Here is a 16,925-nt window from a genome sequence, read left to right as displayed (position 1 = left end):
AAAAGGGTAAATAAAAGGACACAACAGGCACATGAGCCTCAACTTAATTTAAGGATAAAAACGTTGTAATAACTAATAGGATTAAAAATTGAAAAAAAAAATAGATCCATGAAGAGGTTAAGTTTTTAACTAGATAAGTAACTGATTAGTTTACCATAACTGAATAGACATCACATAATATATATTATGCCTATTATGTGAGAAAATAAACAAAGAAAAAATATACCATTCAATATATGCAATTTTTATTAGTCAGCGATATTAAATAATAATTAATGCTTCTGTCTCCTAAAATTGTATAGCTTGTGTGAGAGCATTGGTTGATGGACTAGTTTACTTCAAATATAATGTTTGCTATACACTGTTTATTAAGATATGGAAAGTACTATCCACTGGCGATAAAACCTATCACTGTATCTCAACGCAGATAATGAAATAATAGAAGGATTTGGGAGATAATGTTAATGAACAACGGTCCTGTTATACCCATCTATATCCCCATCCTGATCACTTGACGAACGGCTATTTTAGGGGTACAACTCATACACAACTTTATGAGTTGTTGTGAGCTGTTTTTTTTTTTTTTTTGCCAAACACTCATTTTCAAAACAGCTTCATAGGTGAAGTTGTTTTTCTCCTCCTCTCACAAAGACATGATGAGTAGCTTATCCCAGCTTTATCTCACATATTATCCTCATTGTATTCCTTATTCCATCATGTGAAGCTGTTTTACCAAACACTTGCTCCAAAACAGCTCAGCTTTAATAAAAAAGCTGCTTATGAAGCTATTTTGTAAAAAAAAAACACCTTATATATTTAAGCTGAGCTGTGTCGGGCCCTTATTACCCCAGCTCAGGTTGCTGTTAAGCCAGTGGGGTACTACTGCGTGAATTATTGGGTCTCCGGCGACTTGGACTTGGATCGCGTGGCAGATAGTAATAATGGTATAACAAGTTGTGACTTGGATGGTATTGTGAGTCAAATCATTTTGACAGCAAAATATTTGAACTGGTCCACAACCACTAATTTGTTTTATCGTGTATGGTTCAGAGCAACCGAAGAATCTAACGCCATTGGAGTGGATCGGCAGACCCACACGCTCCTGCTCCTGCTCCTGTTCTACTAATCCGCAAAAGCTGCAGCCATGATCAACAACACCACAGCCCCTTCCGGTCAAGCTCTTGCAAAGAAATTTTATTCTCTCCCATGAAAAATCTGAACGTGTATATGGAGACAACCAATCATGTGGTGACCCTGGACCCCATCGGTCCCCGTCACAAAGCCTTGCCTCTATGTAAAGCTCCGACCCGGGAAGACGGCTAAGACCCACTCTACATGTTGAATGAACCACACTTGTTAATTAACTCTCTTGCACTTTCGTCAACGCTTCGCGTAAAAGGATCAATCCGGAGTTAACAGCCTCCCAAGTCTAGGCTTTTAACTTGGCTCAGTTTTCCTCCAACTTCTAGCGTGGTACTAGACTTCCATGTTGCTACAGTACACTGAAGCTACAGTGACGCAAATTCGGTTTGGCCCAACCTGGCCCACGGTCTCACACTCTCCATTCTCCAACCCAGGAAAAAATTTGGGGCGTGTATAATCAAGATGAACTCATCTGAAATTTGAGGTAGCTGGAGTCTGAGGAACCATGTTGGACAGCTTCAGAACGCAGCTTGCAGTTCCTTCTTCCCTGGAAATTTGGTCTGTGCACAATGACCATATCTTCAGAAATAGACCTGTCTCACTTCTAGGATGCAAGCAAATTTTCAAGGATGAGTTTGCAGGGGTTATCCTCTGGGCAAAGCAAGCACTCCGACCTTCACTTAGTTCATGGCTAGACAATTATGCGTGATCTTCCTTATTTTTTTGTGTCCTTTGTTTCGTGAACCTGTATTTGTACCCTTTTGTTTGTTTGTTTAATAAATCCCAGTAGGGGAAACCCCTCCGGTTTTCCTAAAAAAAAAGTTGAACCTATCTTACAACAAGTTGGAAGGAAGAGTACCGGAATCAACTCATTTCATGACATTTTTCAATGACTCATTTTGGGGAAATGATGGTTTGTGTGGGCCTCCGCTGTCAAAAGAATGCAACAACACGAAACCAGCAACTGTGATGGTGCCACATCATTCCGAGAAGAAATCTGTAGATATTATGCTATTCCTCTTTGTCAGACTAGGATTTGGTGTTGGGTTTGCCATTGCAGTAGTTGCAATGTCTTGGGGATTTCCCACTACAAAACGATTTTGAGAAGGCAGGAAGCCTTGTTATTAATTATGTATCGATCTCAAATAAATTTCATGTACGAGGGTCACTTTTTTTATTTGCTTGCAATAATCATTGTATTCCTGGGAACCGTTATTGCCACTGCTATTGCAGTGGAACTGTGGAAGCATACAAATTTGTTGAAACGATAGCAATTGCATGCACAGGTACAGACACGAAGTTGTAGACTTGGGCATTTTCGCTGCTTCCAAACAGCTTGGTACAATCGATCTGCAAAATTTGCCTGAATTTCCAGTCTTGGAGCAACCCCTTTGCAACCCATCCCTAACCTCAACGAACTGACACACGGGAGGCGCGCCGAAGCAGCTTTCGTGCTTACTGAGTGTGCTGTTGTCAGAAGAGCAATGGTGAATTTGTGACGACTTTGATCGAATATAATGCGACTATGCGAGCAAGCGTGCTTTAGTGTTTGTACGTCCAATGGTGGCACAGACCTCGATCGCACGGCAGAGGGCATTGCCTGATTCAACCCGCTGATAAGTGATAACAACCTCCACCATTGCCCATTGCACGGCGACCTTGACTTGACGAAGTTGTAACAGATACGAACGATTGGCCAACTTAGCTTATACTCCATGCTTCCAGTCGCTGATAATAGCCTGCACCACATTGGTGACCTTGACTTTGTAAAGTTGTAACACAGTGTGTTGATTGGCCAACTTGCATGCACACGTAGGACATGGCCCATGATAATCTCCAAACCCCCAATACACACCGTGTAAGGGATGAAAGTGGTGGCATCAATGGATATTTTCAGGACTTCGTTAGTTCATTTTAGTCAGATTTCATTTAGGCTGAAATCCAAATTGTATTCCTAGTATAAACCATGATGAGCACAAAAACCATAATTTCTTCAGTCACAAATAAATAACGTTGTGAGAGTATTTGAAATAAACTAATTAAATTAAACTTTAATTAATGCTTTTGGTTATAATATAATTATAAAATACTCGTCCATTCTAAATTATAGTCAGTTTAGCTTTGTTCTATGCCGAACTCTTTTAAATTTGACCAAGTTTATAAAAAATCACTGATATCTACACCATCAAATTAGTTTGATGATAGTTTCATTGTTTTTTATGGAATGTCTTGATATTGTATTTAGTTGAATTTTTGTATATGTTAATATATTTTTTCTAAAAACTTAATCAAAAGAAAAGTTTGACTTGGGGCAATGTAATGGAAAAGAACCTGTTCAAAATATAGGAATGCAAAAACACAAGGACATATAAGCGTAAGAATTTTGAGGCAACGATCATTTGGGTAGGCCAAAGAAAAAAATGTAGGAATCCCAAAGGGTTTTTAGCCATGATGCGGGTTTCCTTTCTCACTAGTTTGATGAAGAGTAAACTCCATGGCCGGTCCTCGAACTTGCAGAGATGTGTCATCCCGGTCCCTCAACTTAGAAAGTATGTCATTTCGGTCCTTAAACTCTGTTCACTACTGGAAACTACGAGTTTCCATAGGGTTTGAATTCCTAGGGAAAAGGCCCAAAACCGTAGGGAACCTGAGCCCCTACGGTATTTCGTAGGGAAATAGTCCTAGAGAACACTTCAACGGAAAATACGAAGGTGCCCTACGGTTTTGACTGAAACCGTAGGGGATTCTGATTTCCCTAGGAAAATGGCTCCCTAGGGAACCTGCTGCGCATGCTGACACAAATCCAACGTGTAAAGGTATTGTCCCTAGGACTTCAGGATTCCCTAGGAAACTGATCTCTAGGGAAATATATCTGGCATGGCATCATATTTGATCTCAAATAATTGTAATTAATTTTATATACAAAATTCAAATTTGAACACGTTGACACAATACCATCAGCAATAATTTAGTGCATTCAAACTCAAACAGTGCATCATCACATTACAATCATGGTGTTCATTCACTAATAATAATTGTCCATCTAACAGTTAAACACTAACTCAAAAGGAGTTGTCTAATCTATGTTAGTTTTGGTAACAGAACATAGGTGTCATGTTTTGGCGACAAAAGATAAGTGCCATGTTTTGGCAACATAAGAATTCAGAAAAATGAAAACTCGTCGATCGGAGGAGAGTAGTTGCCACCACCACTTGTAGTTGCTGCATTTTCGTGGCCACAGAATCTTCCTCGAGCAATCCTACTCAATGTTTCTTCAGGACTTTCTATTCCAACAAAAGAGCCACCAGTACAAGCCTATTCAATTAAACAAATGGAATTTTATTAAATAAATGGAAATTTCATGGTAAACGCTATGCCAAAAAATAGGTTCAAAGACATAGCATTTGAAAATAGGTTTCACTAGTCTAGCTGAAATGTGTACAGCAATTAACATTAACAAAAGACAGATGGAAGCACACCATGTAATCGAAATTGAAAATCAGGATGCATTCATGTGTACAGGAGATATAGATGCTAATGCTATAGCAGACATGTATTTTTGCTAGAAGAATTGCACTCATTTGCAGCCACAGCTGCTGTGCACGTGAGACAGGAAGAAATAACTGCAGTTACAGTCCTTCAAATAAGCAAATGTAGAGCAATTAAACTTACATTATCAGGAGATGGATTTAAAGATGATACATCAGCATACATAGGAGGCACAGGTGGTGGAGGCAGAGGACCAGGAACAGATGTGGAAGGCATACCATTTAGCTCAGCAACTCTCTACAATTCAATAATCAAATGTATATGTATACTCATTAACAGGTAACTCAAGTGGCAATAAGATGGATAGAAAAGGATGCATGTGAAACGTCACCTCCATAAATTTTTGTATGTTCTCGGTGTAAGCATGTACCATTCTACTCCACTCCGTCATATTTTGGGCATATTCCTTGGCCACACGACAGTCATGAGCTTCCTTCCTCAATCGCTCATCTTCCTCTTGGCGTTGGTGCCTAGCATTGCAGATTCACGATTTCTCCTTAAGTTCGGGAGGACTTCTTTGTAATTGACCATCCCATTAAATGTAGCCCATTTTTCTATGTGGGCGGCCACAAGAGCATTCATAAAGAGCTCTACCATCAACCGGAGAGTACAACCAATCAAAATCTGGTCCATTTAGTTCAATGGCCTTAGCTTTCTATTTCTCCTGCCACATAAATAAAATAATGTGTGGGCATTTGACTGAGAAGTAAAAGAGAGATCAGCCAGCCAGCCATTCATATGTACAGAAGCAATTCATATGTACTGAAACCATACTATTAAAATCCAACTAAAATTGGTTAAAATTTCTTGCTGCACTGAATCGATGTACCAAAACCATGCATTCAAAGTAATGTGTAGCTGTACAGAAACCATTTATCAACTCTATACTTTAATTTCAGGTCATGTACAAAATTAGTTGGCACTTCGGATATTCATATCGCACTTACCAAGCATGCAGTTGCCTCTTCTGTGTTGAGTGAAGTGGTATCTTCATGATTTGAACCTATATGAGTATGGACCCATGCCTCTATCTCACATACTTGTCTTCCTAATTTCTTTGACTACAATAATAACAAGAATCTAAAATTAATTGTTACTGCAAACAAGTAAACAACAGAATTTAGTAATTGGACACTAACCAATTTCTCCCTTATTGTTGCAATAGAGTTGGACCCTCCTTTGTACGGTTTAAACTTACGGCTGTAGCAATTGGCACGATTATTCTCCGATCTTTGCTTGAATTCTGGACTGCTCCACTCTGTGGCCAGAACGTCCCAACAAGATTGTTTACACCAAGGTGGGCATCGTGCAGCATACTCCTCTCGCGTCAAATAGAAATGTCTGGCAATCTTGTCACAAATAGTTATTTTCTCCACTTCATGAAAATGTTCCATTGTTGCAGTGATTCTTGCATAATATATGATGCTCCCTAGGAGGACTGAGCAGCAAGATCCAACATGTTCTCTTGATTCTACTTCTTTTGGCTGGATTGAATCGAAATCTTTGCTGCAAAAATAGTAATTATAAGCACAAAATAGACATACTATTAGTAAGAAACAACAGTGATACATTTGTAAAGAACTAGAGCTAAGTTGCAGAATTTACCCAAAAACCTTTAGAAATAGAATCAGCAGCTATTGATGCTTCATAATGCTTCCATGTTGATGCAACCACAATCTTGCCTTTGTACTCAACCAAACCAGGTGAAGTAGTTGGACAGATTATTGGAGATGGAACATTATCTTCGACAATTGGATTGGAAATGTAACGATGAGCTCCTTGAGATTCCCCATGTCAAGATAATTGCAATTGCAAATCCGACACCAAATCCCAATCCAGCAAAAAGGAATAGTACAATGTCTATTGATACCTTCTTTGACTGATGTAGAACCATATCTGGTGTCATGTTGTTACATGCTTTGGACACTTGAAACCCACACAGATCAATGTTTCCTAAAAATGAGAGATTGGAGAATGTCAAGAAGTGGGAAGACTCGGGTATTCTTCCCTGCAGTTTGTTGTAGGATAGATTCAACACAGAAAGAAAGTCCAATGATGCCAACTCCCATGGGATCTCTCCAGAAAGTTCATTTGAAGACAAGTCTAGTGACTCAAGTTGATGTAGCATGCCAAGCTGAGATGGTATCGGTCCAATGAGGGCATTATGTGACATATTTAGCCCACCAAGTAGAACAAGGTCCCCAATTGACTCAGGAATAGTGCCATAGAATTCATTATTAGAAACATCAATGATGACAATGGTCCTCAATATTTTAGAAAAACTAATATCAGATCCTTTGTATGTGATGGCAGTGGTGAACTGGTATGTTTGGCCAAGTAGATCATATTGATTTTCCATGAGCAACGTCTCATTGACATCTTTAGTCATCATGGATCCCATTGACGTAAACCACTTGTTTCGCAATAATCCAGAGAAATTGTTTGAAGCCAAGTCAATAATTCGAAGTTTTCCAAACTCACACCTATTTTGATATTCTGAAATAGATGGCCCCACATCTCCAATGAACCTGTTGGACTTTAGAACAAGAACTTGAAGTTTAGGAAGCATACTCATCCAACATGGAAATGTATCATTAATAAGATTCTTCCCAATATCAAAAACCTCCAAGTCTTTGCAAGCAACTAGAGATCTAGGTAATTGTCCGTCAATCTGATTATCACTAAAGTCTAATGCCTCAAATGCACAATCTTGCTTCAGGCTATTTGGTAATCTTCCATGAAGTTGATTTCCTTTCAAATTTAATACATTGAGGCGACTCATATCCTCCATTAAACAAGAAGGGATGGAGCCAATCAAATCATTATTGGAGAGATCAAGGAGCATAAGGCTTGTTGCTTCACAGATTGATTGTGGAATTTCTCCAGACAACTTGTTTCCATGAGCCATGAGTAGGGAAATACTACTTAAGTGAGAACCAAAATTGAATGGCATGGATGAGAATTGGTTGTTTGAGCAATCAAATAGTTGGTTCTGCGGTCCTGGTATAGGTATAGGCCCTTCAAATCGGTTATAACTGATATCGATAACAAACATATTAGCAAGAATGACAGGGCCATATCCAATACCACTACTAAATTGGTTGTGTGATATGTTCATCAAGATGAGAGAGTTGATCCAATTATCCCATGCCCACTGTGGTAGAGGGCCATGGATGTGATTGTTTGAAAGGTCAAGAACTTCAACAGAATACATGTGCTTCAAGGTATTAGGGAGCTTGGATATGTTACAAGATGCTAGACATAGAGTATCAAAGTTTTGGATGGATGCCCATGAAGAATTGTATTCTCCATCTACCACGGAAAGCTTGTTGTTTGAAAGATTCAGTATGACTAGGTTGGGCATTTCGAAGAATGAGTTGAGTTGGATGGTACCACTGAAACTATTGGAATGTAAATTTACGATGCCTAATTGAGTAAGATTAAATAGATGTGGAGGAATTCGACCAGAAAAATTACATGCATACAATTTTAATTTAATTAGATTCTTGAGGTTACCTATGAAGGAAGGTACTTGACCAGATAACCCACAGTTCGAGAACTGTAGAGTTTCCAGAGAAGTCAAATTTGCAACCCAAGATGGTATTTCTCCTACTATACCAGCCCCAGAAACCTGTAGTGATGTTAATGATCTGAGCTCACCAATTGAAGTGGGAAGCTGCTCCTCGTGAAAGTCAGCTGCTGCAATACCTAATTTCTTCAAGGATTTGAGATTACTTATTGAACTCGGAATGGGACCAGAGAAGTTGGTGTTGCTAAAAACCAGTTCCTTCATAATACTATGTGATGAGAAATTGGGAAGTAGACCAGATACCTTGGAATTATAACGAACATCAACAGCCGTTAAGTTTATGTTCTGGAAGATCCTCATCGGGAACCGTCCTTCGAGGCGATTATAGGCAAGCTTAAGAACACTGAGGGAAGGTAAGTCAGCAAAGGACTCTGGAATTTGGCCATAGACTTTGTTATAGTTTAGGTTGATCATGGTCAGTGAGCGAATGCTGGACAACGATTCACAAATTGGAGCATCGATGTATGTATTTGGTAGGCTAAGAACCTGAAGCTGTGGAGTGGAATTAGCAAAGGCACTGCACCATGTTGCCCCGTTGCCGGATAAGTCGACATTGCCTAGATAAAGCTCCTTGAGGTTGCTAAGGTTAGCGACGAATGATCCAATGTCTGGCTCTACGATGGGCCACCTTCCTTCGCCGAGTGGCAGGAAATAGTCATTGTCACCTTCAACAAGATAAATCCAGTTGGTGAAGTCCAGGGATACCAGCTTGTTGAGTCGCCGTATCCCGTGCGGTATGTTGCCTATGAAGTCGGTGTAGGAGAGGTTGAGGTAGGTGAGCTCGGTGAGCAGCTCAAACCCAACAGCCGGGAGCTCCGACTCGTTGAAGCTGTTGAAGGAGAGGTCCAGGTACCTCAGGGAGGTGAGCTCAAAAAGAGCCGGGTGGAGGCCGGCGCTCTGCAGCCCGCATTCCCCGAGGTCAAGGGTGGTGACGCGGCCGTCAGCGGCAGCGCAGGCGACGCCCTCCCAGCGGCAGCAGTCCGTGCCGGGCCGCCACGACGCGAGGGTGCATGTGGAGTCGGTGGTGGAGAAGGAACGCCGCAGCCAGAGCAGCGCCGCGGACTGGTCTGGCCGGCACGGAACGGCTGCTGCTGGTGGTATGGTAGTTTGGTTGCTGTAGGTGGCGAGGGAGTGCGAGAGCTGATGTTGGATCCCAAGGAACAAGTGAACGAGCAAGTGCAGGTACAGCAGGAGCTGCTGGCGGTGGCTGGTAATGGAGACCATCATCATGCTGACTGCTTAGAACTTGGGACTCATTCGTCTAGCTCGGTCGTTGCCCACGCTCTGGGCCTATGGCCTCGTATTTATATTTATAATATCAAGCGACACGGACACGGCACAAGCAAGTCACCCACACACTTGTGTGGTGACGTTTTCAGAAACAGAAAGATAATACGTGGACAGCTACGCGTTCACGAATCTAATTAACCGCCTTTGCACGCAAGTAATAATAACTACGGTACAACAACCTAGAGGCAATTTCAGGGCATATTCGTGGTGACCGACTCGTGACCAAGTCCTGAATCCTGATGCCGTGATGCGGCCGGCCGGCCGGTCTCGATCAGTCGCGGTTGGCATTTTGAGAAGGCAGGAAGCCTTGTTATTAATTATGTATCGATCTCAAATAAATTTCGTGTACGAGGGTTATTTTTTTTATTTGCTTGCAATAATCATTGTATTCCTGGGAACCGTTATTGCCACTGCTATTGCAGTGGAACTGTGGAAGCATACAAATTTGTTGAAACGATAGCAATTGCATGCACAGGTACAGACACGAAGTTGTAGACTTGGGGATTTTCGCTGCTTCCAAACAGCTTGGTACAATCGATCTGCAAAATTTGCCGAATTTTCAGTCTTGGAGCAACCCCTTTGCAACCCATCCCGTACCTCAACGAACGACACACGGGAGACGCGCCGAAGTAGCTTTCGTGCTTACTGAGTGTGCTGTTGTCAGAAGAGCAATGGTGAATTTGTGACGACTTTGATCGAATATAACGCCGACTATGCGACGACTTTGATCGAATATAATGCGACTATGCGAGCAAGCGTGCTTTAGTGTTTGTACGTCCAATGGGCCTATGGCCTGATTCAACCCGCTGATAAGTGATAACAGCCTCCACCATTGCCCATTGCACAGCGACCTTGACTTGACGAAGTTGTAACAGATACGAACGATTGGCCAACTTAGCTTATACTCCATGCTTCCAGTCGCTGATAATAGCCTGCACCACATTGGGTGAAATTTTCGTATTTTGATCTCTTTTGAAAACAATTTCTAGAAAAATACCAACGCCAAAACAATTTCTGAAAATAGACCATTTTTAGGCGTCTTAGCACATGACGCCGAGATATGAGGCTCGGCGTCGTGTCACGCCACGCCGAGGTACTGCCACGTCACGGACGACCGGGGTCGTCGTCGCCACGTTGGCGCGTGGGTCCGAGACGTCGGCGTCGTGTCCGCCGACGCCAAGTACCCAACATCGGCGCGGTCGGACTGAGCGCCGAGCTCTGGCCCCATCCGGAGCGTGGCCCAGGCGGCCCAACAGAGAACGGTGGCCCAGCATCTCGGCGTTGGGTCACTTAACGCCGAGCCTCCAGACCTCGGCGTGACCCGACTCAACGCCGAGGTCTGGACCCTTTAGGCCGCGCCGAGGCCCCTTCTTCAATTTGAAATGTAATGACCAACAAATTAATAAAATACATAGTAACCCTAATGACCAACAAATAACTAACCCTAATGACACCTACAATAAACAAATAACCCTAATGACCAAAATAACTAGAAACCAAACTAACCTAACATGTTCATCACATATAACAGTTAAACAACAATGCACTCAATCATCCTAAGCCATACATTTTGCAAATGCAAACACAAATATACCAAATCACCAAACAACCATGATTCCAAATGATTAGGGACAATGTAGGCACATCTACGCGGATAGAATGGAGGAGGGGAGGGACCATTACCTGGAGGAAGCTTCGGGAGCCGAGATCGTGGCACCGGGGGTCGATTTTGGGGGTTAGGGTTTGGTGGCGGCGCGGAGGAGAAGAGAAAGAGAGGGAGGCTGGCGGTTTCAGAATGAAGGGAGGAAGAAGAAGGGGCCTCGGCGCGGCCTAAAGGGTCCAGACCTCGGCGTTGAGTCGGGTCACGCCGAGGTCTGGAGGCTCGGCGTTAAGTGACCCAACGCCGAGCTGCTGGGCCACCGTTCTCTGTTGGGCCGCCTGGGCCACGCTCCGGATGGGGCCAGAGCTCGGCGCTCAGTCCGACCGCGCCGATGTTGGGTACTTGGCGTCGGCGGACACGACGCCGACGTCTCGGACCCACGCGCCAACGTGGCGACGACGACCCCGGTCGTCCGTGACGTGGCAGTACCTCGGCGTGGCGTGACACGACGCCGAGCCTCATATCTCGGCGTCATGTGCTAAGACGCCTAAAAATGGTCTATTTTCAGAAATTGTTTTGGCGTTGGTATTTTTCTAAAAATTGTTTTCAAAAGAGATCAAAATACGAAAATTTCACCCACATTGGTGACCTTGACTTTGTAAAGTTGTAACACAGTGTGTTGATTGGCCAACTTGCATGCACATGTAGGACATGGCCCATGATAATCGCCAAACCCCCAATACACACCGTGTAAGGGATGAAAGTGGTGGCATCAATGGATATTTTCAGGACTTCGTTAGTTCATTTTAGTCAGATTTCATTTAGGCTGAAATCCAAATTGTATTCCTAGTATAAACCATGATGAGCACAAAAACCATAATTTCTTCAGTCACAAATAAATAACGTTGTGAGAGTATTTGAAATAAACTAATTAAATTAAACTTTAATTAATGCTTTTGATTATAATATAATTATAAAATACTCATCCATTCTAAATTATAGTCAGTTTAGCTTTGTTCTATGCCGAACTCTTTTAAATTTGACCAAGTTTATAAAAAATCACTGATATCTACACCATCAAATTAGTTTGATGATAGTTTCATTGTTTTTTATGGAATGTCTTGATATTGTATTTAGTTGAATTTTTGTATATGTTAATATATTTTTTCTAAAAACTTAATCAAAAGAAAAGTTTGACTTGGGGCAATGTAATGGAAAAGAACCTGTTCAAAATATAGGAATGTAAAAACACAAGGACATATAAGCGTAAGAATTTTGAGGCAACGATCATTTGGGTAGGCCAAAGAAAAAAATGTAGGAATCCCAAAGGGTTTTTAGCCATGATGCGGTTTTCCTTTCTCACTAGTTTGATGAAGAGTAAATTCTATGGCCGGTCCTCGAACTTGCAGAGGTGTGTCATCCCGGTCCCTCAACTCAGAAAGTGTGTCATTTCGGTCCTTAAACTCTGTTTGGGTCTCCTATTGCATGATGATATATACTTATAATTTCAGCTTCGCATTCTTGCAATTATGTGCAGTGCAGTCTATGAATGAGCGAAGGAGCAACTCTTCCTCCTTGAGGATGCAAGGCAAGACATCACCGCTGAGATCTCACCTCAGGAGAAACAGCGTTCCCTTGCGAAAGAGCCAATCTGATCTGCAGCATGTTGGCGTGGGTGTGGTGTAACCTGCGACGAGGTACTCCCGCATAAGCATAAATTCTCAACAAGACCAATTGAAGGACAAAGACATGCCTAAATTATCAGCATCAGACAAAATCATCACCAAAATAGCTGAGAAGCTTAAGGAGCGTATGGAAGAAGATGAACAAGGAGGAGGCGGCGGCGAAGGGGGAGTTGGGAGAGGAGTAGAAAACGAAGCAGTACAAGAAGAAGATTGTGAAGGAGCAGAAAAAGAAATAGTAGAAGAAGAATGTGGAGAAAAAGAAATAGCAGAAGAAGAAGGTGGAGATAGAGGTGGGGGAGATATACAGTAGAAGAACTAGGAGGAGGCGAAGGTGGAGCTGGGAGAAGAGTACAAAATGAAGAAGTACAAGAAGAAGATTGTGAAGGAGAAGGAAAAGAAACAGTGGAAGGAAAATGTGGAGAAAAGAAATAGTAGAAGAAGAAGGTGGAGATGGAGGTGGGGGAGACATAGCACAAGAACGTGGAGGAGGAAGAGGAGAAATATTAGAAGAGCATGGGGGAGGAGGTCGGGAAGAAATATTAGAAGAAGAACACGGAGGAGGAGGAGGACGACGACAGTGAAGAAGAAGAGCAGCAGATAGCCCCGGTTTATCTCCATAAAGATCAGTATGTACACATCCTGCGGCAAGTGTTCCCGAAGACCATCACCAGCAACAAATCCGCATCCAAGCAAGCTACAGATACTATATTGGGAGAGGATCAAATCAAACAAATGGTCGATGAGTCAAAGGAAGAGATCGTACTGGAGCCGGAGGAAGGCAAACATGACAAAATACAAGAGGCAGCTCAAAACACAGAAGCCATTTTCAAAGAAATAGTGGACCAGAAAATGGATAAAGTTAAGCATGAATTCAAAGAGCAGCTGAAGATCAAAGGGCTCGTGGACGATATTAAAGATCAATTGGAGGATAAATGTCCCCTGTTTATCCTCAAAATTGATGAGACGGTGGATTTACCCAGATGGGAGGATACCAGAAATGCTTTGACCCTGTTAGGATGCAGCGCTGATGTACTGATTGTAAGCTGCATAATACACTGCAGTATGTTTTTCTCAGATCCTCTTCTCTTTCTCAAATAGTCTCATCTTCTATATACCGATTCCACTGAATCTTACACATCTTTATAACTCAGCTCCTTGTAACCCTTTTTGCCGTCTCCAAAATCCTTACCGGAAATTCCTCATAAGTGAGATCTTCCTTAACTGTAAGCTCTTCTAACGGTATCTGCTCCTCGAGTATACGCAAATATTTCTTTAATTGAGATACATGGAACACATCATGTACACCTGACAAGCTCTCAGGCAATTCCAACTGATAAGCTACATCTCCACGTCTCTCCAAAATCTTGAAAGGTCCAATATACCTTGGTGCTAACTTTTCTTTCATGTTAAACCTTCTCACACTCCTCGTAGGTGATACTTTTAGGTAAACATAATCCCCTATTTTGAAAACAATTTCTCTTCTCCTAGTGTCAGCATAACTCTTCTGTCGAGACTGTGCTACTCCCAAGTTATCTCTAATCATCCTTACTTGCTCTTCTGCGTCTCTTAAAACATCCGGTCCGAACACTTGGGTTTCTCCCGTTTGATTCCAAAACAACTTGGTTCTACACTTTCGTCCATGCAAAGCTTCGAGAGGTGCCATATTGAGACTCTTATGATAATTATTGTTATACGAGAACTCTGCATAAGGCAAACTCTTGTCCTAACTTGTACCGTACTGCAATGCACAAGCTCTCAACATGTCCTCTAATATCTGATTAATCCTTTCAGTTTGTCCATCTGTCTGAGGATGATATGTTGTACTAAAATTCAACTTTGTTTCCAACGAACTATGTACTTGTTGCCAAAAATGAGACGTAAATTGAGTACCTCGATCAGACACAATTTTCTTGGGAACTCCATGTAGACACACTATCCTCTCCATATGTAATTGGGCCAACTTCGGTCCTTTATAATGAGTCTTGACCGGTATAAAGTGAGCAACTTTAGTTAACCGATCCACTATCACCCATATTGAATCATAACCTCCCTGAGTACGTGGTAACCCGACAATAAAATCCATACCAACTTCTTTCCACTTCCACTCAGGTATCTTCATTGGTTGTAATAATCCTGCAGGTCTTTGATGTTCAGCTTTGACTCCTTGACAGGTATCACATATAGCAACATACTCAGCAATATCTCTCTTAAGTCCATATCACCAATACTTCTCTTTTGGATCCAAGTACATCTTAGTACTCCCGAAATGAATAGAGTAAGTGGACTCATGTGCCTCATGAAGAATCACATCTCGTATAGCCTTATTCTCAGGCACACATAGTCTTTTCCCAAACCACAGAGTTCCATTATCATCCATACGAAAACCTAGTGCCTTGCCAATCACTGTGTTCTCCGCTATCTCTTTCAACTTCGCATCCTATAACTGACCCTTATGTATTTCTTGCTCTAGTATAGGCTCTAACACCAACTCTACTGCATTAGTGACGAAACCCAAGTTTAGTCGCTCAAATTCAGCACATAATTCACTTGACATAGCTGCCACTTGTACCTCCTTGGCGTAACTCTTCCTGCTAAGAGCATCGGCAACAACATTCGCCTTTCCAGGATGATAGTGTACCTCCAGATCATAATCTTTAATCAACTCCAACTATCGATGTTGTCTCATATTCAGATCCGTCTGAGTGAAAATGTACTTCAGACTCTTGTGATTAGTATAGATGTCACTCTTATGTCCGATAAGATAGTGCCTCCATATTTTCAGGGCATGAACCACTGTTGCTAACTCCAAATCATGAGTAGGATAGTTTAGTTCATGCTTTCTCAATTGTCGGGATGCATAAGCCACTACTCTGCCTTCTTGCATAAGAACACATCCGAGACCTTGATGAGATGCATCACAATAGATAGAGAAATTCTTGCTCAAATCTGGCAAAACCAATACTGGGGCTGTAGTCAATCTCTTCTTCAATTCCTCAAAGTTAGCCTGGCACTTCTCGGACCATACAAACTTAGCATTTTTCTTCAACAGAGCTGTCATAGGCTTGGCAAGTTTAGAGAAACCTTCTATGAACCTTCTATAGTATCCAGCCAATCCAAGAAACTATGAATCTCTCCCACATCGGTTGGTGGTTTCCAATTCAACACATCTCTCACCTTGCTTGGATCTACTGCTATTCCACCATTAGAGACAGCATGGCCTAGGAAAGAAACTTCCTTCAACCAAAACTCACACTTGCTTCGCTTAGCATACAACTTGTGTTCTCTGAGCTTTTGCAAGACCAACCTTAGATGTTCAGCGTGCTCTTCTTCTGTTTTGGAGAATACCAATATATCATCGATAAATACCACCCCAAACTTATCCAAAAACTCCATGAACACCTTATTCAAGTACATAAAGTATGCAGGTGCATTGGTCAATCCAAAGGACATAACGGTGTACTCATATAAACCATACCTCGTAGTAAAGGTTGTCTTGGGTATGTCGGTTGCACGAATCTTCAACTGATCATAACCAGAACAAAGATCAATCTTAGAGAAAACACAAGCACCCCTCAACTGATCAAACAAGTCATCAATTCTAGGCAACGGATACTTGTTCTTGATAGTAACCTCATTTAGTGACCGATAATCAACACATATTCTCTTAATACCATCCTTCTTGTCTACAAATATAACCGATGCTCCCCAAGGTGATGACCTAGGACGAATGAAACCTTTCTCCTGTAACTCCTTTATTTGTTTCTTAAGTTCCTCTAATTCATTAACCCTCATTCTATATGGACGCTTAGCTATAGGTGCAGTTACATGTAATAATTCAATAATAAACTCAATGTCATGGTCAGGTGGCATACCTGGCAAGTCATCGGGGAACATATCCGGAAACTCATCCACTACTGGGTCCTCCTTGTTGATGCAATCATTAAGCTAGTTCACTGTGGCTGTCGGATGTGCTTGCACTACAACATCAACACTGATTCTATCCCCATTCAATGCGGTCACAACAACTACCTTCTCCTTACACTGAATTACTGCTTGTTGTTGCATCATC

The 16,925-nt window shown here is 41.9% G+C and overlaps 1 protein-coding gene across 1 annotated transcript; it reads right to left on the bottom strand.

Annotated features, from left to right (window-relative positions):
• Window positions 1-4,100: 4,100 nt before the first annotated feature.
• LOC136449566 (receptor-like protein 7) lies at window positions 4,101-9,554 on the bottom strand. Its single transcript, XM_066449621.1, has 6 exons — window positions 6,298-9,554; window positions 5,832-6,198; window positions 5,640-5,753; window positions 5,024-5,356; window positions 4,816-4,929; window positions 4,101-4,458 (listed from the first exon to the last, which is right to left on the bottom strand). The coding sequence occupies exon 1, from the start codon at window positions 9,509-9,511 to the stop codon at window positions 6,431-6,433; it is 3,081 nt and encodes a 1,026-aa protein (XP_066305718.1). The 5' UTR covers window positions 9,512-9,554; the 3' UTR covers window positions 4,101-4,458; window positions 4,816-4,929; window positions 5,024-5,356; window positions 5,640-5,753; window positions 5,832-6,198; window positions 6,298-6,430.
• Between the last annotated feature and the right edge of the window lie 7,371 nt (window positions 9,555-16,925).

This window comes from Miscanthus floridulus, chromosome 5, assembly GCF_019320115.1.
Source record: "Miscanthus floridulus cultivar M001 chromosome 5, ASM1932011v1, whole genome shotgun sequence".
Taxonomy (NCBI): Eukaryota; Viridiplantae; Streptophyta; class Magnoliopsida; order Poales; family Poaceae; genus Miscanthus; species Miscanthus floridulus.
Note: the sequence above shows the minus strand (reverse complement) of the source record. Positions and strands in the feature narration are given on the sequence as shown.

Bases quoted from the DNA above. Each gene is read 5' to 3' on its own strand.
- LOC136449566 (XM_066449621.1), bottom strand. From the start codon at position 9,511: ATGATGATGGTCTCCATTACCAGCCACCGCCAGCAGCTCCTGCTGTAC.